Source organism: Numenius arquata, chromosome 29 (assembly GCF_964106895.1).
Source record: "Numenius arquata chromosome 29, bNumArq3.hap1.1, whole genome shotgun sequence".
NCBI lineage: Eukaryota > Metazoa > Chordata > Aves > Charadriiformes > Scolopacidae > Numenius > Numenius arquata.
Genome location: NC_133604.1, coordinates 1,398,018 through 1,422,712, shown reverse-complemented (window position 1 = coordinate 1,422,712; position 24,695 = coordinate 1,398,018). Strand labels below are relative to the sequence as shown.

General features: G+C 53.0%; 1 protein-coding gene across 1 annotated transcript; it reads right to left on the bottom strand.

The window, feature by feature from the left end:
• Positions 1-5,982: 5,982 nt before the first annotated feature.
• SLC48A1 (solute carrier family 48 member 1) lies at positions 5,983-23,729 on the bottom strand. The gene is made up of 3 exons (XM_074164966.1): positions 23,547-23,729; positions 10,783-10,950; positions 5,983-8,863 (listed from the first exon to the last, which is right to left on the bottom strand). Exons 1-3 carry the CDS (start codon positions 23,683-23,685, stop codon positions 8,727-8,729), a joined length of 444 nt encoding a protein of 147 aa, XP_074021067.1. The 5' UTR covers positions 23,686-23,729; the 3' UTR covers positions 5,983-8,726.
• Between the last annotated feature and the right edge of the window lie 966 nt (positions 23,730-24,695).

Here is a 24,695-nt window from a genome sequence, read left to right as displayed (position 1 = left end):
TCTCCACCCAAACCCACCTTTGAAGGCCCATGTTCAGCAGCTCCAGCGAGGCCCATCTGCAGAGACCTCCACGTCTGGCAGGGCTGTGGCGCTCAAAGCCTTTGAAACGCCGCTTCCGTCCTCCCCACATCTTGAAAGCAGATTGCGAAAATGTAAAAAATCTGTTGTTTTTGTTAATGTTGCTTTGAATATCTCCAAGCACCGCTTAGGCAGGAAGGTGGGATCAGGGCCACCGACGTGGGCAAACAACAGACCCTCCGGGAGGGTGCTGAGACCCTGACAGTGGGTCCCAGCAAGCTGCTGGAGACCCTGCACTGGTGGTGTGACAGTGGGCTGCAGGTAGAGCTGTGCTTCACGGTGGGCTCCTTCCAACACCAAAGGTCTTCTGCAAGCACCAACACGTGCCAAACCCTGCAGATCCTGCCCAAATTTTGAAGACTTCCTTATGCAGCCAAGTGCCAGGTGATGGGAACGCTGCTGCTCCTCCAGTTGGGTGAAAACTGGGCAATTGCATGGAAAAGGTCCTGTTGGATGGTAAAGCCTGGTCCACCCTAAGATCCCACCTGGGGCTGGGATCATCAAGACTTTGGGGAGCCTGCAGGACGAGAAAGGCTCTCATGGCAAGATGATGGACTCCAGTCTGCCCAGGGGGTGGCTCTGGCTCTTCAGAGCCACACGGAACCTCTGCTCTCCCAGGGCCAGAGGGATGAACATGTAACTCAGGCCGAGGTCCTGCCCTGTCCGGTTTAGAGCAGGGGCTGGAAACCTTCCTCCGGGGGAGGAAAAGGCTTTTCCCCTCCTGACCGAGGCAGTCAGGGGCTGCTCAACTCTTCTCTCGGAGAGAGTCTGGATCCATCAAGCTGCAAAACCCACCCTGCAGCCCAGGGTGGGGGGAAAATGTCACTTGGGGGACTCTGATTCCCTACTGCAAACCAAGCAGAGAAGGGACATCCCTCCCCTTCGTACCTGCAGTGCTTTGGCCACCTTGAGAGACAGTTCTGTGGCTGTGAAGCCACCGAGACAGGCAGTGGGATCGGGGAGCATGGCGTGACACCCAGCGGTGCTGTGCTGGCATCCAGGAGCAGCACTGGTGATCCCCAACAGGTAGGATCACAGAACGGTCTGGGTTGGAACGGACCTTAAGGATCATCCGATGCCACCCCCTGCCCTGGGCAGGGACACCTCCTGCCAGACCAGGTTGCTCCAAGCCCCCTCCAACCTGGCCTTGAACCCCTCCAGGGATGGGGCAGCCACAGCTTCTCTGGGCAACCTGGGCCAGGCTCTCACCACCCTCACAGCAAAGAATTTCCTCCTGAGATCTCATCTCAATCTCCCCTATTCCAGTCTGAAGCCATTACCCCTCCTCCTGTCACTACATGCCCTTGTAAAAAGTCCCCCCCCAACTTTCTTATAGACCCCTTCAGGTACAGGAAGCTGCTCCAAGGTCTCCACGGAGCCTTCTCTTCTCCAGGTACCCACATCTCTGGGCAGCCCATGATGGGAGAGCCAGTGAGCGGCACTGCAGGGCCGTGCTGAGCTCCTCGGTGGCCTCCACACAATCGCCAGCCCAGGGAGCACCCATGGACCGTGGTGACACGGTGCTGGATCTGCTGCGGCTCCGAGCTCAGCCCCTGGGCCTGGGGCAGGGGACCGAGCTGGCGGGAGGGATCCCCCCGGGAAGGGCTCACGGGGCGCCCCTGGGTGCGTGTGCCCCAGCGCTGTCACCTCCTCATCGATGGCAGAGACTCGGTGGCTCCTCAGCAGAACAAAACCAGCTGGGATTTGGGCAGGAATGAGCCGGGACCGGTTCCAGGAGCAACCTCCCGGTGCAGGAGGGTCTCCCAGAGCCGGCTGCGAGCCCCTGCCGAGGGAAGGGGAGCCCCAAACCGGCCCGCGGTGGCCACTGGCCAGGGCTCATCATTTGCCAGACCCTTCTGTCGACCCGGGACGGGGCATAGGTGTGAAACGAGGACTTCTCCAGACCTCAGCCTGTGAGGAATCGGGGGCTCGCTCGGGACAGTGGGGACACCGCCGTGGGAGCTGGCGGTCCCCAAAGGGGTCCAGCCTCGTCCCCCCACTGCAACGCCAAGGAGACCCCCAGCGGGACGCACCCCGCCGTGATGTGGGTTTCCTGGGGATGAAGATCTTGCTCCTGGGGGGGCCCCAGCTCCCCCCCAGCCATGGCCGGGCCGCTGCTGCCCTCCACCGGCCACTGCCCACCCTGCACCCATGGGTGCTCCCGGCCAGGCTGGGGGCTTTGCCCCATCGCCCACATCCCTCCCTCCCCTGCTGCCCCCAAAAGCTGCTGGCGCCGGGGTTGGGGGAACCCTCCCGCCCCTTTCCTTCCCCCCCCCGGGAGGAGACCTCTCACCTCTTGCTCCGGAAGCCCCCAGGGAAGCCGGCCCGCGTCCCTTTGGAGAAGGCGGCCGCTCGCGGTGCCGAGGGTGCGGCTGAGCCCGGCAAACTCGTTTCACTGGTGACGGGAGCCGGAGGGGAGCGCACCAGGCAGCACCACGGAGCCTTGGACCCTTCCCTCCCGCGGGAAAAGCATCCAAGGGCGGACGCCATCCCAGCGCTTCCCGAATTTATTCCAAATGTTCTAATTATTGAAGCCCTCGCCCTCCTCCCCCCCCCCCCCTCCCCCCCCCCCCCCCCGGCAGGGGGACAGCAAAGAGATGATCGGGAATCGAGATGCAGGGGCCTCAGTCCAGCACCCCAGCCCTAGCTGACCCGGGGGGGTCGGTGGGGGCACGGGGTCCTGGTCCCAGCACCGGTGACAGGACTGGTGCCACCAGGCAGGATTGGGAGGGGAAGAGCCGCTCGAGGGCGATGCCCGGGCTGCGGCGGGGTGTGGAGAAGGGGAGGGGGGGTCCCCACCAGCATCAACCCACAACGGGGACCCACCGCCACCTCCGTGCCAGGGGCCGGGTGGAAGAGCCGAGCAGTGGAGCCCACCAACCCTCAGCCAACCTTCCACACTGAATTTAAGACGTTCCTTTGCATTTCCCCTCCCCACTCAGGTTCCTGAAACCGCCTGCTCTCTCCCAAAATCGCCTTCTCTTTCCCAAAATCCCAGGGGGAAGAAGAGATGCGGGATTCGTCTTTTCCCCTCGGTCACACAGACGCTGGATGAGCTCCCTCGGAGCTTGGTCACCAGCCGAGACTACCCAGGGCAGCCAGGCAGCTCCGGGACCACAGTGGGCACTCAGCAAGAGCTAATTCCTCCTCCAACCCAGCAGCTCTCAGCCAGTCCCACCACCAGAAGCAGGAGGACAAGGGAGAGCTTCTGCACATCCAGAGCTAGAGAGGATTCGGGAATCTCACCTCTGGTTCAGGGATTTACACCTCCTGCGTGAAGCCAGTGGAGGTTCTTCAGGCTTTGGGAGCGGGTGGTGACAGCGCTGGAGCTGCAGGACAGGTGCCTCCTCACAGAGTCCCAGACCGGTAGGGGTGGGAAGGGACCTCTGGAGTCATCCCCAACTCCCCGCCACAGCAGGGTCACCCAGAGCAGGTTCATCAGGGGGGGTTTGGAATCTCTCCAGAGCAGGAGACCCCACATCCTCTCTGGGCAGCCTCTTCCAGGGCTCTGCCACCCTCACAGCAAAGAAGTTCTTCCTCATGTTCAGATGGAACTTCCCGTGTCCCACTTTGTGCCTGTTGCCCCTTGTCCTGTCACTGGGCACCACTGGGAAGAGTCTGGCCCCATCCTCCTGACACCCACCCTTTAAGTACTTATAAGTGATGAGACCCCCCCCTCAGCCTTCTCTTCTCCAGCTGAACAGCCCCAGGTCCCACAGCCTTTCCCCAGCAGAGAGATGCTCCAGTCCCTCATCATCCTCGCAGCCTCCGCTGGACTCTCTCCAGCAGTTCCCACTCCTTCTTGAACTGGGGGGCCCAGAACTGGTCCCAGTCTCCAGCTTTGGCCTCCCCAGGGCAGAGCAGAGGTGGGGGATGACCTCCCTGAACCCACTGGCCACCCCAGGAGACCATTGGCCTTCTTGGCCACAAGGGCACGTTGCTGGCTCATGGGCAACTTGTCTACCAGGACTCCCAGGTCTCTCTCTGCAGAGCTGCTCTCCAGCAGGTGACCCCCAACCTGTCCTGGTGCAGGGGGTGATTCCCCCCCAGGTGCAGGACCCTACACTTGCCCTGGTTGAACTTCATGAGGTTCCTCTGCACCCAACTCTCCAGCCTGTCCAGATCATAGGATGGATGTCCCCATGCAGGGCCTCCTCCCAGCCCGCTGCTCACCAGGGCAAGGGTGGATTTTTCCACCGAGGGCCATGCAGGAGACGTTCTTGGTGCCACGGGAGGCTGGGCAGCATTTATACACTTGGAGACGGCAAGAACAAGTGCATCATCCCCACCAGTTTGAGCCTGGTTAGATACCACCGAAGCACCCACCCTGCCCCATCTGTGGCATCAAATCTGCTCTGTCCAGGCCAGGCACAGACACACACCTATTACAAGGACTCATTTGCAGAGAAATCATAGAATGGTTCAGGTTGGAAGGGACCTTAAAGATCATCTTGTCCCACCCCCTGCCCTGGGCAGGGACACCTCCCACCACAACAGGTTGCTCCAAGCCCCCTCCAACCTGCCCTTGAACCCCTCCAGGGATGGGGCAGCCACAGCTTCTCTGGGCAACCTGGGTCAGGCTCTCACCACCCTCACAGCAAAGAAGTTCTTCCCCACATCTCAGCTCCATCTCCCCTCTCTCAGTGTCAAACCCTTCCCCCTCATCCCATCGCTCCCCTCCCTGATCCAGAGTCCCCTCCCCAGCTTTCCTGGAGCCCCTTTAGGCACTGGAAGGGGCTCCAGGGTCTCCCCGGAGCCTTCTCTTCTCCAGGCTGAACCCCCCCAACTCTCTCAGCCTGTCCTCCCAGCAGAGGGGCTCCAGCCCTCCCAGCATCTCCGTGGCCTCCTCTGGCCCTGACTCTACTCATCTCTCTCAGCCCATTTTGATGGGCACCAAGCTCTCACAGCTCCCCCTGAAATCACCCCCTGAGCTCACTCAGTGCCCCCTGAAATCCCACCAAAAAAAGGGTCTTCGTTGGCTACAGCATCCTTTCTTCCTCCATCCTTTAGGACACTGATTCAAACTCCTCCTCCGACACAGCCTGGATGAAAGGATTCACCCACGAGATCAGAGAAGCGAGTGCCTGCTCCGTCCCTCCTCAGGCCGTGGCCAAGGCAGGAGAAATCAGAGGCCGACAGGGGAAAATAAAACAAAGAGCTGCCTCATCTCGCTGGGATCCCCACCGGGCTGGCAGCACGTCCCGGCCGAGCTGCTGAGAGGGCAAAGGGACTGCGAGGAGGGTAAAAGAGACCGGGACTGTCTCATTCCAACAGCAAAAATAAAATCTGTAAGTCCCAGAGAGGAGAAAACAGTCAGCACAGCGACTGCGGGCAGTCAGGGAATGGTTTTTCACAGGAAAATGAAATATTTCCTCTCCTGAGACTATTGTGAAGTCGCAGCCGGGTTTGCTGAAAAGGTGACTGAGTTTGGGCTCCTGCAGTTGGTGGTGCCCGAGCTGGGGATGCCCAGGGCTGGGAAACGCGGAGCACTCCCGTCATGGATCATCCAGCGCCCCCCAGCCCATCAGCACCAGGGATGGCCAGGGCTGGGAAACGGGGAGCGCTCTCATCATGGCATCGGCATCGTATCAGCAGCTCTTCCCCTCAGGAAGCTCAAATTAAAGGGGCTGGAACAACAATCCCTTTGTGCTGAAATCCCCTAATGCAAAAAGGGATTTCTGGGAGAAACCCCCCCACGTTAGACATTGCTCCCCATGGGTCCGGGTGTGGGGAGCACTGACAAAGATGCAAGGGACAGAGCACGACCCGCTGGGGCTCCACATCACCCCAAAAAAGCAAAACGCTTTGTACAATCGACCCCTTGCAGGAGTGAAGCTCCCGCAGGTCGTCATCAAGACGAGAATTTAACAACGTGATAAGGAAAATCACTGCCGACACTGGGTTGGTGAGAAAGACGACTGTATTTCTGCTCTTACCGTGTGTCACACACAAGTTATCGTGAGGTTTAGTACAAGGAGACACTGGGATACGCACAAATGAACCCCACTGTGAACGGCATCATCCCACCGCAGGACCAAACCTTACACCAAGCGTGCAAACCAAGCATAAACAATGTAAAAATATATTATATATTTACATACGCCATCTTTTAAAAAGCCGAGATGCGAGTATAAATTCCAGAGCTAAAACATGTCAGGGAGAAAATGGGGGTGAGATTCCGTGAGCTGTTTTTTTGTAGGCAAATTTTACAGTCACAAAAATAAAACTTTAAAAATCTCCGGGATGAGCTGAGAGGACTTTTGGACACCGGAAAGGAGCCCCTCATGTGCAGCTGCGAGGTGCCAGTGGAGCACAGAGTGGAGGGCTCTGGTTTAGGGACAGAGTGGGACGATGTTTTGCTGTGAGGCAGCAGCAACGCTCCACCAGTCTGACCAGTGCTGGGATTTCGGCCTCCCCAGCACACCCCGACCCTGTTACCGGGACTGGGGCTCGTGGTGGCACCGCAGATGTGTGGGGAGTATTTTGGTGGGGAAACACCAGAGTTATGGAAACCACCGATGCAAAAACCACCTGCGAATGCCCCAGTGGGTGCCCCGGCTCCAGGCAGAGGCGAGACGAGCTCCACCATCCCCAGCCTGGCGTCAGCCGCGGGGGAGATTTTAGTAGTTAAAAGCCTGAGGGTTAATCTGATAAATAAGCGCATTTGGAACTGGCAGCCTTTGTCTGGGTTCAGCGACTCCTGCAGGTCCCTGGGCACAAGCTGGCTATGGCCTCGGTTCCCAAACTGACCCAATGGTGTTCCTCGATCCACTGAAGTCACTCCAGGATCCTCCTACCCAAGGAACCGGGGAATGCCATCACCAGGTGGTGTCACACACTCCCAAAATCCCCTCAGTGGCTCAAATTAATCACTGTGTGCCTGAACACTCATCTCCCAAAGTAAAACCCGGATCAGCGAAGGTGCAGATGGAGCCTTTGAGTGTGGGGAGGGACTCAAACAGCGAGGTCACAGCTCATCACCAGGACAAGATAACAGAAGGGACAGTCCCAGGTATGTCCCAGCAGATGGCTCAACAAAACCAGTCTGGGAGATTGGTGTGGTGTGAGGGAAAACCTGGGCCGACAACAGAGCACATAGGACCTTCCCCTCACACCTCCCTTGGTCACGGACCCCTCAGCAGGTCCCGTCCCACACAAATTGCCAAGAAGGCACTTCAGGGGTGGCTCCTGCAGCACCTGGGGATGTGGTGGGACAAGCATCTGGGAGACTCCTTCATCTTCCATCGCTCTGCAAGGGAAAGGGGCTCCTCCTGCCTCTCTTCTCACCCACCCACAGAATTAACCATGGAAGTTGCCATTTCCAGCCCATGGTAGCCAGCACCATCTGCCCAATGGGACTAGACACCGGCCTGGTGCCACAGCAGCAGCCCAAAGCCTTTGGCTGGTCTGAGGTACATGCAGTGAACACGGACAGATGGAAATGTTTGAAGGTTTCAAGCTTCACAGCGCTGCCGCTGGCAGGGAGCAGAGCACTGGGATTACGGAGGCCACTAAACCCACCCGGGTTTTAGGTTGTGGGAGCAGTGCCCTGCACACAGGACACGCAGAGCGAAGGCTTCGCTGCCCGGTCGTTCCCAGCACAGCAGCCCCCAAGCACAGACCCGTCACCTCAACTCCCTGCCCCGCAGCCCCACAACTGACCTACAGCCCCGTCATCCCGGTGACACCCCTCACCCAGGCTACTGGAAGCTGACTCCGCATCCCTTCCTTATTTTTGAGTTCCACGTCTCCTTCCCTCTCTCATCCCACAGTTGCACGGGATCTGAGCAAAGAGAAGGAAACAGCACTGCCTACAAAAAGGTTATTTTTAGGAGAATCATATTCCTGTTTCTCCAGAGGTTGGGGTAAGTAAGCCCTTGCCCAGCACATCTTTCACCCAAACTACATGCTACAAATTTAAGTGTTAAATATGGTATGAAGTTCCTGTTTAAAACAATCCTGGATGGCAGCCAGAACCAGCATTCTCCACCTCCGACAGAGCCCGGAGGTGACCGGTGTTCTCTGCTGCCCCTGGGGCTCGTCAGACCATGGGAGAGCACTGACTTTGTGCCCAGTGTGTGAAAAGAGAACACGGGGAGATGCAGGGCACTGGGGGAGGCACAGAGGGACTCCTGCCGTGAAGAAAGGCTCATCGCTTCCTTCCTCCGAGGAGCGGAGCAATACAAAAGGAGCTGACGTTCACCCAGCAGCGTTCTTTGCTACGCACATCTGGGGCAAGCTGGTGGCGCACTGAGGACAAGACTCGGGGTGCTGCGTCCATGAGGCACAAACCTACAGCTTCTGGGGGGGGCCAGGACTTCCCCCCTCCCCACCCGAGAGCTCCCCTGGGCCTCAGGGCAGCACAAAGAGCGGATTTGGGCCTGCTGTGTGTGAGCACGTGGAGTCTCTCACCTCGCTGCTAGACACAGGGACCCCTGGGGAAGGTACAGACAGACTAGATTGACATCATTAGCCAAACTTTAAATGGTTGAGTAAAAGCAATTAGGAAAAACCCCTAGTGCAGACAGACAAACCAAGCAGCGCTGGGTGGGTTCTTTCTCCACCTCTCGGACATCTCCTGCGTGTTCTATGCCTTTGGGGGGCAACTCAAACATCCAGCACCTTCAGCCAGGAGTGAAGTCCCAGCGTTAGAAGTCACTGAGGATACTGATGTCTGCGAACTCATTGCGGTAGCGGTGAGCGTACAGACTGAGCAGGAAGGCCCATTTCAAGGAGATGAAACTCCAGACGGATGACAGGTAGTAGCTTCTGGGGTCAGTCAGGGCTAGGAGAGGAAAAAGAGACAGATATGGTTAAAAATCCCATTTATCTCTCACGCAGGAAGAACCCAGCTCGGCTCATCAGTTCCTGGGGACTCTTCAGCCCACACTGAGGATCTCGTTCTGCAAGCAAGGCTTGGTCACTGCCTTATTCCCAGCTCTCTTGACTCAGAGTGTAAAATTCCCTCACCTCTGCCTCAGCACACTATTCTGGTCACAGTCTGAAGAAAGTCATTATTATCCTTTGAGATTATCATCTCACATCTCATCCGAGAGCTGTAGGGTCACCCACTCCCCCACCCCAGACTCTCCTCGCTTTGGGCCCAAAGGATGGAGTTTGTGGGAATTCCTGGATGGCAGGAACACGTGGCTCGAGAAAAACACCTCAACCCACAGCTCTTAATTTCTCCCCCCCTGCCTTACTGCTCCCTTCTCCCTCACCATGGAGGGAGAGGGAATCTGCACATCTGGGGGGAAAAGAGGAAATAAAATATATCCTCCTTCTAAAAATGCTTTTACCAATGGTTGTGACCAATATTTAATATATAATACTGGTGCCCTTCAAGCTGTGCTGCAGGTCTTCAGCCCAGCGCTGTGATAACCACGCACTGGTGAACGACACAAATGGCCTCCTTTTAGAGCATCTTTGCAAAGAAACACTTTTTCTTTTTATCTATTATAAAACTGCCTCTACTTAGGGATTACTTTGAAGTCTAGTGGGTACAGTTCTGTTTTTGAGTGCATGTCAGCGGTCTGCATGTCTCTCTTCCACATTTAGGGTTTTTTTTTTTGTCCCAGAGATGTCAACAATTTTGAAATACATTTACGTAACTGAAGGCATAAACCAATCCCACCCCTGAGTACAAGCTGCGTGGTCATTATTAGAAAATAAAGACAGAAAATTTTTTTAAAGAATACACAAAACAATACTGACTCAGTAAATCCCACTCATTAAAGGCACCGGTCCTAAACTTTCCATACATAAATAACCTATGCAGATGCTCTACTTTCCCTCCTAAATTAGGGCTTTCCCCTCCCTAAAATACCTCCATTTCCCTAAAAAAATCCCCATTTTCCCCCCAAGCAATTTTTCCTCACGTCTCCAAGAAAGGAGGCGGTGACAAATATTTGCTTTTCTTTTTACATTTGTATTTCTAACGATAGTGTACCAGTATTTTCACAGCCTTCCACTGGGCTGAAGCTCTCGAATCTCCGTGGGGAGCGTGTTTAGGCCGAGCCAAGGGCTTCAGGTGGGTTACGACCCCAGCCCAGTTTGCCCAGCATCACGAGAACAACGACAACAGGACTCTTGGTGGCTCCCAGCCCAAATGCAGCGAGCAACAAACACAGACAACTCCTAAAAAAACAAACCCCAAACTTTCTCTCTTTGGTCTGTTGCCAAGCAAATACTAGGAGTGATTATGTGAGCCCTGGTTAGACAATGTTAAATATTTTATAGTACCACGGCTTTCTGTGCTGACTAAGAAGGCATTTTCATCCCGCTGATTCCTGTTTGGATTTCAACATCCTCACCCACCTGCTTTATGAGCACTGAAGAGACAATGTTTAAGAGCACTCCCTTTATTTGTCATGGAAATAAGTAAATTCCAATTCCTACAGGAAATAATGCTGGAAACGTGGACTGCCCGCTGGCGTAGAGACCGGGCCTACAGAGGCACCAATCAAATACTAGAGGATGCCCTCAGGGAGTGGAATCACTCATGTCATCAAAATATCACAGCCAAAAAATGAAATGCAATGGCATTCCTGCAGCCTCCCCTCAAAAAGCCTCTCAGCACCTCTCAGAATTCTGAGATTCTCACCCCAGCTCCGTTTCACAGGCTCTTCCCTTCCTTCAAACCCAATCCCAGTAATCCCAGCAGCGCTAGTCATTTCTCCCAGTTGCCGGCTGCAAAGTACTTACACTGGTGCTTGGTGATGGCCAGGACAAGGAATGTGCAGAATCCCACCACGGAGAGAGCTGAGAAGAGGATCCCGATGAAGAGGAAGAACCTCAGCCCTTTTAACCAGGTCCTCCAGTAATCCTGCACATACATCACATGCGTGATTAGGGCCCAGAGCGCCAGAACACCTGCTCAATTAGACAGCAAGGGCAATCAGCATCACTCGGCATCACGGAATGGTGTCCAATAAATACACAGCTCATTAAACCCCACATGAACCACCAAGGAATGCTAATGATTCACAGCCGTGTCCCCCCAAAGAGGGGGAAACACCAGAACAAGTGGCTGCCTGTGCCAGCATCGCCCTCCACAACCTCCCCATGCCCCCTGCTCCTGCCCAGGCTTTAAGATACAGGTCTTGATTACAGGCTGGCGTGGGAAGGATTCAGTCATCGAATGGATTCACAGAATCCCAGACTGGCTGGGGTGGGAAGGGACCTCTGGAGAACATCTCCCCCAACCCCTGGCCAGAGCAGAGGCACCCAGAGCAGGTCCCACAGGATCATGTCCAGGTTGGTTTGGAATCTCTCCAGAGTAGAAGACCCCACATCTTCTCTGGGCAGCCTCTTCCAGGGCTCTGCCACCCTCACGGGAGAGAAGTTCCTCCTCGTGTTGAGACGGAACTTCCCGTGTGCCAGTTTGTGCCCGTTGCCCCTTGTCCTGTCACTGGGCACCACTGGGAAGAGTCTGGCCCCATCCTCTTGTCCCCCACCCTTTAGATATTGCTCAACATTGATGAGATCCCCCCCTTACTCTGCTCTTCTCCAGACTAAAAACACCAAAGTTCCTCAGCCTTTCCCCAGCAGAGAGGCGTCTAAGCCCCTCATCATCTTCATAGCCCTTTGCTGGACTCTCTCCAGCAGTTCCCTGTCCTACTGGAATGGGGGAGCCCAGAACTGGTCCCAGTCTCCAGCTGGGGCCTCCCCAGGGCAGAGCAGAGGGGGAGGAGGATGACCTCCTTCCACCCACTGACCACCCTAGGAGACCATTGGCCTTCTTGGCCACAAGGGCACATTGTTGGCTCACAGGCAAGTTGTTGTCAACCAGGTCTCCCAGGTCCCTCTCTCAGAGCTGGTTTCCAGTAGGTCACCCCCAGCCTGTCCTGGTGCAGGAGGTGATTCTTCTCCAGTACAGGACCTTACACTTGCCCTGCTTGAACTTCATGAGGTTCCTCTCCACCCAACTCTCCAGCCTGACCAGGTCTCACTGGATGGTGGCACGGCCTTCTGGGGTGTGATTCCCTGTTCGTTTTCCTGTTTGGAATACTACATACTCAGGGCAGTTTTATTTAATTCTCCCAACAGGTTTCATGACATCATACGTACAAAGCCAAGCACTTGGCAAGAATTAATGCAGCTTTTCAGAGGCCGGGCAGCCCCTTTTACATATGGAGCCGATAATGAAGGGCACCACCACAGAACCGCTCATTTTAGACACCTAAATGAGGATACACAGGACCTGTTCAGTTCTCAGTGTTTCACATGGAGTCTCTTAGCTCCAAGGTATCTGCAGAGAACTTCATAAAGAGCATTTATACAAATCCCCTCCAAACGGTTCAGGTGAAGGGGTGCAGAAGTTCAGCTCCCAGATGATTCGTACATTCAATTCCCACTTATGGCAAAACGCTGCTCACCAAGTGTTTAAGGTGGCTGAAATCTAACTCTGCACTTTTGGGTCTGGCCCAAAACGTCTGGGTTACATGACCAGAGAAATACCTGAGCACGTACAGTTTATATATATATTTTTATTTTTTTTTTTAAGAAGTGCCAAATTCCCTATGACTGTAATAGGAACAGCAAAAGGCGCTTCCCTAAGCTTAGGTGATGAGTCCATAACCACGTTTCAACTCCCTTGTGAAAAGGGAGGAAACAGGAGGAAAAAAAAAAGGGATGGAAGCATCCAAATAACAGCCGTAAATAGCTTCTGATATAGGGAAAAACGATGCATCCTTCCCTAAGCTGCCACCTTTTCACCACGCTGCAGAAATGAGAAGAGCCGCTCAATACAAGAACTGCCCATTCCCATGGAAGTTCCTGTAACCCGCTGTAAGAAGGCTGCCTGTCGTTCCCCATGATACAGCCGCAACCACGAGCAACATCCCCAGCCCCAATTAGCACAAGCTGAGTCTCTGGTTAAGCCGCAGCGCTGAGAAGAACGACTAAACCTCCTTAAGCTGCTCACACAACCTATAGTTAGAGCCACTTTATGGACTTAAAACATTTGACTCATTCTGGCAAAGCCCTCGGCGGCACCTCTGAAATGTGAGACTCAAATGTGCAACCAACCGGCTTGGATTTCTCCAACGCTGCTGCCTCCTCTCCAGCTTTTATTTTAAGGGCAGCAGGGGAAAAAAAAAACTAATTAAAAAAAAATAATAAAGAATGACACCACTGCTAAAAGACCAGGCTGCTTTATATGGTATCCTGCAATAACACAGGCCTCCCTCTGCGGCTACTTCTCAACATCAAAGGAAGCCAAAACCAGCCTCACCCACGACAAGATAAACACTTTAATGCTCGGCACAGCCACAGGTCTTGCCAGAGCTCATTTGTTCCTGGATACGGTCATTATACAGAAAGCTTCCCAAAGCTTAGAAGAACTTATTATAGCACAGAGGAAAACAACTGCGTCAAAACCGATAGATGAGCAGAGCCGAGAGTCGCCCGACAAACCCGCCGGACTTGCTTCTCAGCTCCCAAACAGCTTTTCAACTCATTCCCAGCAGGTTTGCTGGCCAGAGGGACAGGGGATGCCCTGCAGGTGCAGGCCAAATGAGATTGAATATAGAGAAACTCAGTCCCAAGCCAGACAGGAGAACCCTGGCAATGGTTTTTGCCTCTTCAGATATCCCAAGATGGGGCAAAGGAAGTTAAAATACCCTCCCACAGTGGCCCACAAGAGAGGTGAAGGGACCACCTTCAAAAAAAACCAACTGAAAACCCATAAAAGGGAAAGGAGAAGCACTTGGGTGAACTGAAAACCCAAGGGTAAAGTGCTGACACCCAGGAGCTCACAGGCTTTTTATCACAGCAAACAGGAAAGGCAGAATCAGCCCGTTGCTTCATCTGGTCAGACCTGCCACCGCTATACAGCATCTAAGCATGTTTTCTGGCTCCAGGCAGCCAGGATTTTAATTCCGAGACTCTTGTCAAGTCAGCTAGAGACACTGCTGCTCCATGGCTGATCCTGCACAGGCTGCCACGACGTGTGCTAGAGATCCCAAAGACACCCCGGAGCTTTGCAGAAGACTAGAATTGTGCTGGCGAGGCTTTTCAAACAGCGTGCACCAGGATTCGGTGGAAAAACCTATCCCCTCAGCTCTCTAAGCAACCACTTCCTCCACTTCATGGTACCTTTCAGCTTGTGCTCGAGCAAGTTCAACCCACATTTTTTTAAAAAAAAAATAAAAATGAGGAACTTGGGTTTTTCAGTCAGCAAAACAAGCTGCTCCCCCCTCTAGGCACTGTCAGATGACTCGGCACAATTTATTTGAAATGCTGAGTCAAGCTGCTGGTGTTTCTACGCCAAAACTGCTGCCGATGCTCCAAAAGTATCTGTGGGGACAGCAAAGCAACGTGTGAATTGTCACTTGATCTTGTCCCCACCACCGGGCTTGACCCTAAAGCCTGACCCAGCACCTCAGAGGAAACTATTCAGCAAACTGCTGTGTGCGGTTAACTTTTAACGTCTAGAGTGACCGCCTCACACATGACTAAGCAAAAAAAGCCTCGTGACAACTTCACCACACGCTGAAGGACTGGGTTTGGTGACAGGGTCATTAAAGCCGGGGTGTCCTTTTACAGGCAGCTCAGCCAACATCATGTTTGTTACCATGCGGAACAGAGGGGAAAGGAATCTCCTCCAGCTCCAGCCCGTGTTTGCCTCCTTCCCTTTCTGCCCTGCGGCACTCCCATCCTTCGGTCAGGCTCCCCAGCTTGCACAGAAGTTGATTTTCCATTTTTTTTTTTTTCTAGAATGGCAGAAAAGCATTCCAACAAATTAAATCAGCTCACAGCACTGCCTGAAAACCATCAACATTGGCATAAAAATCATTCAGGGCCAGGTAGGGGACATAAGAACAGGACTGGCTTTTTTAAATCACTTAATTTGCTCATCCTAAGCCTGTGAGATCACACGCAGGTGGACACCCCAGCCCCACCAGTGCTGCTCCCAAACTGGGGAATGGCCTCAAAAGGCTGTAAAGCCGCCCACCCTGATGCTGACAAGTGCTTGTGAAGGAAAGGGGCATCCCAGGTGGGATGAAGCTACGTAACATTAGGGCAGGGCAAACCCAAGTAGAGTCTGAATACATCGGGAAAGGACACAACTACTGCAGGGGATCTAATTTAAGCGAGTATATTGCAAAATATAGTTCATAGAATCACAGAATTGTCTAGGTTGGAAGGGACCTTTAAGTTCATCTGGTCCAACCATCAACCTAACTGATAAAAACCATCACTAACCCATGTCTCTAAGCTCTATGTCAACCCGTCTTTTGAACACCTCCAGGGATGGTGCCTCAACCACTTCCCTGGGCAGCCCATTCCAAGGCTTAAGAACCCTTTCAGTATAAAAAACTTTCCTAATATCCAATCTGAACCTCCCCTCGCACAACTGGAGGCCGTTTCCTCTGGTCCCATTGCCTGTTTCTTGGGAGAAGACACTGACCCCCCCTGGCTACCCCCTCCTTTCAGGGAGTTGGAGAGAGCGAGAAGGTCTCCCCTCAGCCTCCTTTTCTCCAGGCTGAACACCCCCAGCTCCCTCAGCTGCTCTTAACTTACTCTCCAAACTCCTCACCAGCTCCGTTGCCCTTCTCTGGACCCACTCCAGCCCCTCAATATCTTTTTTGTGGGAAGGGGCCCAAAACTGGACACAGCACTTGAGGTGGGGCCTCACCAGTGCCCAGGACAGGGGGACGATCGCCTCCCGAGTCCTACTCACCACGCTGTTCCTGACACAGGCCAGGATGCTGTTGGCCTTCTTGGCCACCTGGGCACACTGCTGGCTCATGTTCAGCCCACAGTCGACCAACACCCCCAGGTCCTTTTCTGCCGGGCAGCTCCAGCAACTCTGTCCCAGGCCTGTAGCATCCATGGGGTTGGTGGGACCCAAGTTCAGGACCCGGCACTTGGCCTTGTTGAACCCTTGTTATCACTAAAAAATGCCTAAATACATTTAAATACAACCTGTACCTTTGCTGAAAAGCATTAGTTAAGCTAACTGCTTAGAACCATTAAGGTCTCTTCCCACCCGAACCATGATTTTGATCATGGTTTTATGATCATCGAGTTTCAACCCCCCTGCCCTGGGCAGGGACACCTCCCACCAGACCAGTAGTACCACATTCAGCAGGAAAAAAACCCAGCCCACACTATTTCTAACTAATTCCAGAGGAAAAGCGTCCCTGAATGCTGGAATGGAGCCTTTGACTTGTGTTCAATTCGACTGAAACTGGGCTCAGGAAAAGAGAAATCACCTCCCAGTCAAACATATACATAAGCAAAGCGTTGAGAAGAACAAATGAGTTGTACTGATTTACAGAAAAGACTTTCATTAACACCCAGAGAAACTAAACCCACACTAGTATTTTTAATTAATGTGAAATCTCTCACTTTGTAGACCTTGAGAGCAAAAGGTTTGCAGGTTTAACACAAAGCCATTAGCTCCATGGAGGGAACAGCTCATTCAGCTGTACTACTGAAACAGGTTTTACTGGAATAGGAAATAAAAGTTATGTCTCATTTAAAACCTGGAATGATTAACTGCAGGACCTCTGGTTTTCCTTTTTCTACCCCAGATCCCCTCCTTCTCCCCAACCGGATTCTCCAGTGGAATTGCGCTTTACACAGAGGCAAATGCTGGACCTGCAGCCGCAGCCCCGACGTGGCCACGGTGGTTCTCGGCTCCGGTTACATCGCCCGCTTAAAATAACATCAAAAACCTCGCGCTCCTTTCACAGAAACATTTGTCTTGGTGGATTTATCCCACACATCGGGGCTGGAATGACCCTAAAATAAGAGCCGCTCAATAAGACACAATCAAGGGATTTCCGACACGGAGCGACGGGAAAGTTACCTCTAAATCAAACCCTAATTATCCCAAGTACACAAAGCTCCAGGAAAAGGAAACGGGCCCATCAAACAACCCCGAGTGCATCTGAAACAACAGCCAGAGAGGCAGGGGTTTTTTAAAACAGAAGTTAACAGGCATTTTGACAAGATTAACTCCTATTTAAATTACAAAAACTTAACAGCACACTTGGAACGAGTTTAAATAAATTCTAAGAGGCAAGTTCAAAAGCAGGCTCGCCCCCAGCCTGTAACCTGGGACAGAGAAACGCTAATATCTAAATATTTTGATAAGCCCTTCTGACAGTTTAGCCTGCTTTAGCTCCAGTGAAACAAAACCTTCCCTTTCTCCAAACACGAAAACAAAAACCGAGACAAACAAAGGGTTTCCTCACAGCCCTGCTTGTCACTGCCCCGTTCTTTGCTCCCAGCAAAACAAGGCGGGTTGGTGGTGGGGAGGGGGGGCCCCAGCTGCCTCCCCCCCGGGGCAGGACACGGAGTACGGCACCACTGGGCGTTACACGTTCTAGGAAAAAACAACAAATGTGCAACCCAGGCCAAAAAAAAAAAATTAAAAAAAAAAAAAAAAAATCAAGCAAAACAGAGCCATAGAAGCTATTCTGCAACGAGCATTCCCGGTCCAGAAGGAAGCTCAAATGCGGGCTGATGATGGGAAAGATGATGGCAAACAAAACAACAATAAAAAAAATGAAACACACGACAATTAAAAATGAAAAACAGTATTAAAAACTACTTTCATAGGCCTGGAAAAATATAAGTCTACGGTGACCAATTAGAAGACTTTTTTTTGAGTGCTTCCAAAGCCTTCAGTCATTTTCCATCTCCACAATCTTCTTTTACACGCTCTATTACTCGAGCTGGAGCACCAGAAATACCCACTCTAAAAGGAGCCCAAGCTTTCGAAACCCGAGTTCTTTTTGCCATCTCTAAGTTTTGAAAACTTGGCCTCGTCTGGTTGATTCCCTGCAAAGGGTAAAATGTTTTCTTCCGGCAGCTTAAGCCAAGCCAGCTCAGCCTCAGCTGGTTTTGGAAGAGGTTAGAAATGGGTTTTCTTGAACAGCTCTTCTGCCAAAATAGCTGGGGATCAACACTGAAATATTTTAGGAAAACAGCTCTGGGAGGAGAGGAGCCTTTGGAGTATTCTAGTGAAAACTGGTCTGCACTTGGCAAAAGCCCCCTCTGGACACGTGGGATGGAGCGTTCGCTATTCCAGGGCGTTTGGGTTCGGAGGAAAGGAGAGGACCCGAGGTTTCAGCTCGATCAGCACCAGGTTTCTCTGCTCAGCCCCTTTCAGACGCAGGAAACGAGATGTGGAGATTTCGGCTGCTCTGGGCCTCTGCCGGTCACAGTTCGCATGAACCAACATCACATTTTCCAGCGCATCAGCAGCACTCAAACAGCTTATTCTCTCCTCGCAACTTCATTTAATTATGATTAAGCACAAGCCACGTGCAGCCTTTTCTGTGCTTTATGTGCGGTTTTCCTCCCTTTCCTCTATTTCTTAAGCCGATGGACTAAAGCAGTCACCAGCCAAACCTTAATCGAACAACATGTGGTATTTTATATGCAAATCCAAACATTTATGAATGCTTTCCTCCCATACTGCAATGCTTTTTGGCCAAACTATTCCAGCCCTGGATAGGGAACAAGCTGATTTGCATAAATTTAGTATACAGAAAGTTCGATTAGTTATCAGAGTCTTCAGAGAATCACTGCTTTCGCAGGCAATAGACCCTGCGTTCAGCATAAACCAGTTTCTACTGCTTTCACTCATCAGATATTTTTAAAGTTTCAAGTGTCTGAAAAGTACATTTCGCGTTTCATCTTCTTTGCAGCTGCTTTAATATCTGCTCCACATTATATTCGCAAAGCACAAGCTCTGTATTTTGCCAGAAATATCCGAGCAGCTTGAAAACAGCCAATAAAGTCTCTTTGGAGAGGGGGGGAAAAAAAAAAACCCTCTCTTCCTATTAAATTTAAAAAGAGAAGATCCATACACAAGAACATTAAAAGCCACTCAGGAAAGGGCTGGATACATCCTGAAAACATTTAATTACTTTCTTCTCTTTTAAACTGCCTCTGGCAGAATGAAAACATCAGAGTGGCTCAGAGATTCATGGCCTACTTAAAAAAAAAAAAATAAATATTAATTTAAGGCAGCGAGGGGAGAAGGTCAAACACACAAACAAGCAGTAAATTATAAAAGCCACTGTGACTAGCTCGAAATGAAATGGCAAACCACCGAGATGGCCAGTATTAACTCAGGAATGACTTTTGGGTCCTGGGACCAGCTGATGAAGCTGCCGTCCCTCGGGTCACCGCAAGCACTCCACGGAGAGTTTCTGCTTAAAAAAGGGATCCGATACACAAGGTCTGTATGGGATTTAAGATGATCCCCAAATTCCCAGGCATGCATGCCCAGAGGCGCAGGCATGACAGTGGGGATTAGTGAGTTGATTTTTACTAGACATTGTGGGGGGTTTATTATTACGAAAGGCAACTGGAAAGACTGGAAAGGTGGTTTGCTCAGCACCTTAAATCACACGCTCCTGCTTTTGTAACTACAGGTAATCGAGGGCTCTTGTTACAGACTCATCAGTACGTGGCAATTTTCCCTCCACAGAACTTCAATGCTAGAACTTGGAGTGAATAATTATCTAAGTTTTTCCTTTAAATTATAGGAAATGTATCAGAGCAAGTGAAACTCCGTGCAAGCAGCAGCGGAGGGCAGATTTCAACGCAAAATGCAGCAGGAAAGGTTCTCTAGAAGATAAGCAAAAGATAAACAAACTGATTACAAAGAGAAAGATAGAGATTCCTAACGAGACAGGAATCAGTAGAACTTCTTACAGGGAGGAAGCACATGGATAAACATCCCAAAACACACCTCCCTGACGAACCAAAGGCATGGCAAGAAAAGCTGCAGCACATTGCAATCCATCTCACCAAGGCAGGCAACGGAAAAGCAATGACAAACACCCGGGAGGCAACGGGAAAACCAGAGAGACAGTTAAACTGAGATAAACACGTACCGACACACACACGCAGAGGAGGCTGGCAGGCAAAGCCCCCTTCATCAGAGGCGTATTAACGAGGAGCTGCTGCAAAGTTGCCCAACGCACCAGCCTCAACACTTTTCTGCGCCCCACGAGTGGCGTCAGAGCTCTCACCCACAAGAAACCAACCTCCAGCTCACTCTCAGCTGCTCAGGTCGCTTTTTGAAACTTCTGAAAGTAAAAACAGGGTCAAAAAAACGCCATTTGTGCTAAAGTCACTGAGCCCACCCAGCACAGGGGTTTAATTTCTCGATACCAGCCGCAGCAGCACCCAGGCTGCGCCCCAGCACTCGAGCTGCGTCACGCATTTTGGGGGAGAAGCCGTCGTTCTGCACAATGTTACCCTAGGCAACAGGCTGAAAGTTGCACCAGGTTTGTTAGTAGACTAAAGGGCAGAAAACAATGCCTGACGATTAACTTTGCAACGTCTACACGGCGGAAAGTTTCAGGAGCTCGCCCACTTCCTTTCCTGCCCTTCTCTGGCAGTAGAAGTACTCGTTAGCAGGTTACAATAAAACCCGGGTGATTTAGTGAAGTATGGCCACAAACAAACCCAGTGAAAGCCCTGCTTACCTGACACTCAAGAGTCCACAGTGTTTAAGTGTAACACAAACCTCCTACACACCTTGATTTTTTTCTCAGAACAATCTTACTTCAGCAAGCAACCTTAGCTTCAATGCACGGAAAAAACATGGGTATTTTTTTTTGGCTACTCCTGCACAATTAAACAAGCACTGGTTTAGCTCTACCCACGCAGGCTCCCATGTGTGGGACGTGAAATGTCCATCTGTAAAGGCCAGCGATGATCAGCTGAGGGCACACCCTGACTCTAACATCTGCCTGGCAGCAGAATGAATTGCAAAGGTCTTGTCCATACTCCAGCCATTGCATTCCCCCTCCATCCTGGGGATAACAACGTTTGTGAGGCAGCACCCTCCATCCTCAGTTCAGGGCTGGGAGCCTAAAAATAAGTCTCATCTCAAACGTCTGGAGCGTATTTCACCTGTTGAGACATCAATGGGTGTGAAGCAGAAGGACAGGAAAAAGCAGCCATGAGTTTAAGATGACAGGAACCCCTTCAATCAGCTTTGTCTAAGACCAAAACATACATTTCTTAACCTCTTTCTCAGGCTTTTAGATCCTACTGCAACTGTACCTATAGGCATTTCACTGATGTTTGAGAGCAAATTCACACAAAAAGTGACCATTTTTTTGATTTTGTTTCTAGCTTACCTTGCTCCTTGTTATCCTAACTAGTTTGAATTACTGGTAATTAACCAGCTCACAAACCTCCTTCTCCCAGCAGACAAGAATCTAAATAACCTCAGCACAGAAAGCACAGGCCAGTTCCTCCCTCTGCTCTCTCACCAACCTCCTTCTAGAACGTGGATTTCTGAAATTCCCCTGTGAACACACAGACGGCCCATGCATGCAGCAGAAAATGTTGCTTATTATTTTCTTCCGCGTTTCTGGGGTACAACACTTCACCTTTCCTTGTGCCACCCAGTAAAAGTGAGATAAACATGTTGGAATTGCTTAATTTCAGCTGGAATTGAAGCTTTTTGGAGGGAGAGGGAGCAGACAGACACCACAAGCCTGCAGGTACTCAAGCCAGAAAAACCCTTGAGCTGATAAACCCAGGAGAGGACAATGTTCTGCTCCAACCCAATCATTAACTAAGATCCATGACCAACGCAGGCATCTCAATCTGCCTGATTTCAGTGGACCTTAAGACACAGCTCACAGCTTCTGGCCCCTACAACAAGTAGCTCAACGGCCAGTTTCAGGGTGTCTGGCACAGATGCTTTCAGCGGGTATAAACGTCAGGAGGCTGGTGTTTTTCTTTCCTAAAAATACAGAACGCATGTAAATATAGATTGCCTGACCAAAATTTCACCAGGAAAGTCAGCAAAGTGGCTTTCCAACTGTAAGTTTAAAATAAAATCCCTTTCGGTATCAATGCTGGCTGGTGTATGGGGCTTACTCGGACGCCCACACGCAATTTAAGCCTCAAACTTTTAGAGGTTTTTCCTTCCATACCATTGCGAGTTATACACCATCATTACCTAAAGCTGTTCCACCACAAACAAGTCTGCAAGATGCTGTTGCAAAAACCTTCTTGGTACCAAGGAGAAGACTTGAACAATCCCACCTTCACAAGCAGCGAGGTTATAAAATACACAAATTAATTTCCATTTTTCCTAAGGGATGAGCACCAACAGATGCAGTTAACGTGGCTCACAAACCACGGTTTTTCATTTCAAGTTACAAATGCAGCCAGACACTGTGAGCTAAAGCCTCCCAAAGAGTTTTTATTAGAAGTCACTCTCTTTAAGAGCACAACAAGTCCTTCCAGGAGGTCGGGAGCTCCTGGGCAGATCACAAAAGCAGCACCTGGAGACTTCCCAAAACAGAGCGTAGCCCACCAAAGTCCCAAAATCAAATACAGTTGTTATCTACTACACCCGCCACATGGAGCTTGCCCTCCCCCGCCACAAGCCCAGTGTCACCAGCTTCACCACCGACATCCAAAGAAACCCACCACTCACAGCATGGAAGGAAGGGCCCTGCCATGTGCCAGCAGCCTGGTGTCAACGCTGTCCCCACCCAAGCACAAGCTGGTGCTTTGCTCCATTTTCATAGAATCATAGAATGGTTTGGGTTGGAAGGGACTTTGGAGATCATCCCGTTCCACCCCCTGCCCTGGGCAGGGACACCTCCCACCAGAACAGGTTGCTCCAAGCCCCCTCCAACCTGGCCTTGAACCCCTCCAGGGATGGGGCAGCCACAGCTTCTCTGGGCAACCTGGGCCAGGCTCTCACCACCCTCACAGCAAAGAACTTCTTCCCCACATCTCACCTCAATCTCCCCTCTCTCAGTGTCAAACCCTTCCCCCTCATCCCATCGCTCCCCTCCCTGATCCAGAGTCCCCCCCCAGCTTTCCTGGAGCCCCTTTAGGGACTGGAAGGGGCTCCAAGGTCTCCCCTGAGCCTTCTCTTCTCCAGGCTGAACCCCCCCAACTCTCTCAGCCTGTCCTCCCAGCAGAGGGGCTCCAGCCCTCCCAGCATCTCCGGGGCCTCCTCTGGCCCCGCTCCAACAGCTCCGTGTCCTTCTGATGTTGGTGGCCCCAGAGCTGGAGGCAGCACTGGGGGGGGTGTCTCCCCAGAGCGGAGCAGAGGGGCAGAATCCCCCCCCTCGCCCTGCTGGCCATGCCACTGGGGATGCAGCCGCAGATGCTGGGGACTTATCACGACTTAAACCTTCAAAACCTTCTCAGGCCGTTTGGTGATTTTTTTAGCCCGGTAAGAGCAGGGCCTGGGGTGAGGGATTTGGGCTCCTCCACCCTCACTCTGGGCCCTGCCCCCTCGGGGCAGCGCTGCTCCCCCCCGCCCTGTCCCCCCTCGTCCCGGGGACCACCGCTGAGGCGAAGTCGCCCCTTCCCCAGCCCGTCACCCCCGCGGGAAGCCGCTCCTCGCCCTCAACCCCCGCCGCCATCACCCTCCCTCAGCACCCACCGGCGGGAGTTACCTCAGGCGCCGCCCCCCCCCCCCCCGCAGCCCTCCCGCCGCCACCTCGTACCCGAGAGCCCCCCCGCCGCCGCCGTGGCGGGCTGCCGGAAGGCCGGCGCCAGGCTCCAGGCGAAGAAGGCGGAGAGGCCCATGAGGGCGCCGGCCGCCGCGTAGGCCAGGCGGACGGCGAGCGCCCGGCTCACCGCCATCGGAGCGCTCCTGCGCCGCCGCCCCGCCCGCCGCCGGCACGCCCCGCCCCGGCCCCGCCCCGCCACAGCGCGCCCCCTGCCGGCCCGGCGGACCCGGGGGAGACCCGCGGCGGGGACACGGCGGGGGCGGGGCTGGGGGACACGGGTGGACATAGGGGAGTGGGGACACGGGGAGCATGGGGACATGGGGGACACGGGTGGATATAGGGGAGTGGGGACACAGGGAGCATGGGGACACGGGAGTGGGGACCTGGGGGACACGGGTGGACATAGGGGAGTGGGGACACGGGGAGCATGGGGACACGGGAGTGGGGACCTGGGGGACACGGGTGGACATAGGGGAGTGGGGACACAGGGTGTGGGGACACGGGAGTGGGGACATGGGGGACACGGGTGGACATAGGGGAGTGGGGACACGGGGCGTGGGGACACAGGAGTGGGGACATGGGGGACACGGGTGGACATAGGGGAGTGGGGACACAGTGTGTGGGGATATGGGAGTGGGGACCTGGGGGACACGGGTGGACATAGGGGAGTGGGGACACAGGGTGTGGGGACACGGGAGTGGGGACCTGGGGGACACGGGTGGACATAGGGGAGTGGGGACACAGGGTGTGGGGACACGGGAGTGGGGACCTGGGGGACACGGGTGGATATAGGGGAGTGGGGACACAGAGGGCGTGGGGACACAGGAGTGGGGACATGGGGGACGCGGGTGGACACGTGGACATAGGGGTGTGGGGACACGGGGAGCAGGGACACAGGGAGCATGGGGACACGGGAGTGGTGACCTGAGGGACACGGGTGGACATAGGGGAGTGGGGACACGGGGAGCATGGGGACACGGGAGTGGGGACATGGGAGGTGCGGCGGACACAGGTGGACATAGGGGAGTGGGGGCATGGGGGGCATGGGAGCACAGGAGTGGGGACGTGGGGGATGTGAGGGACACGGGTGGACATAGGGGAGTGGGGACACAGGGGACGTGGGGACACGAGGGGACATAAGAG

What these genes read in the sequence shown, in the direction of transcription:
- SLC48A1 (XM_074164966.1), bottom strand. Translation starts at nt 23,685, where the DNA reads ATGGCGGTGAGCCGGGCGCTCGCCGTCCGCCTGGCCTACGCGGCGGCC. An exon ending in GGCGGCGGGGGGGCTCTCGG is followed by an intron (nt 10,951 to 23,546) that starts GTACGAGGTGGC and finishes CTAATTGAGCAG; the next exon opens with GTGTTCTGGCGCTCTGGGCC. An exon ending in GGCCATCACCAAGCACCAGT is followed by an intron (nt 8,864 to 10,782) that starts GTAAGTACTTTG and finishes TTCCTCTCCTAG; the next exon opens with CCCTGACTGACCCCAGAAGC.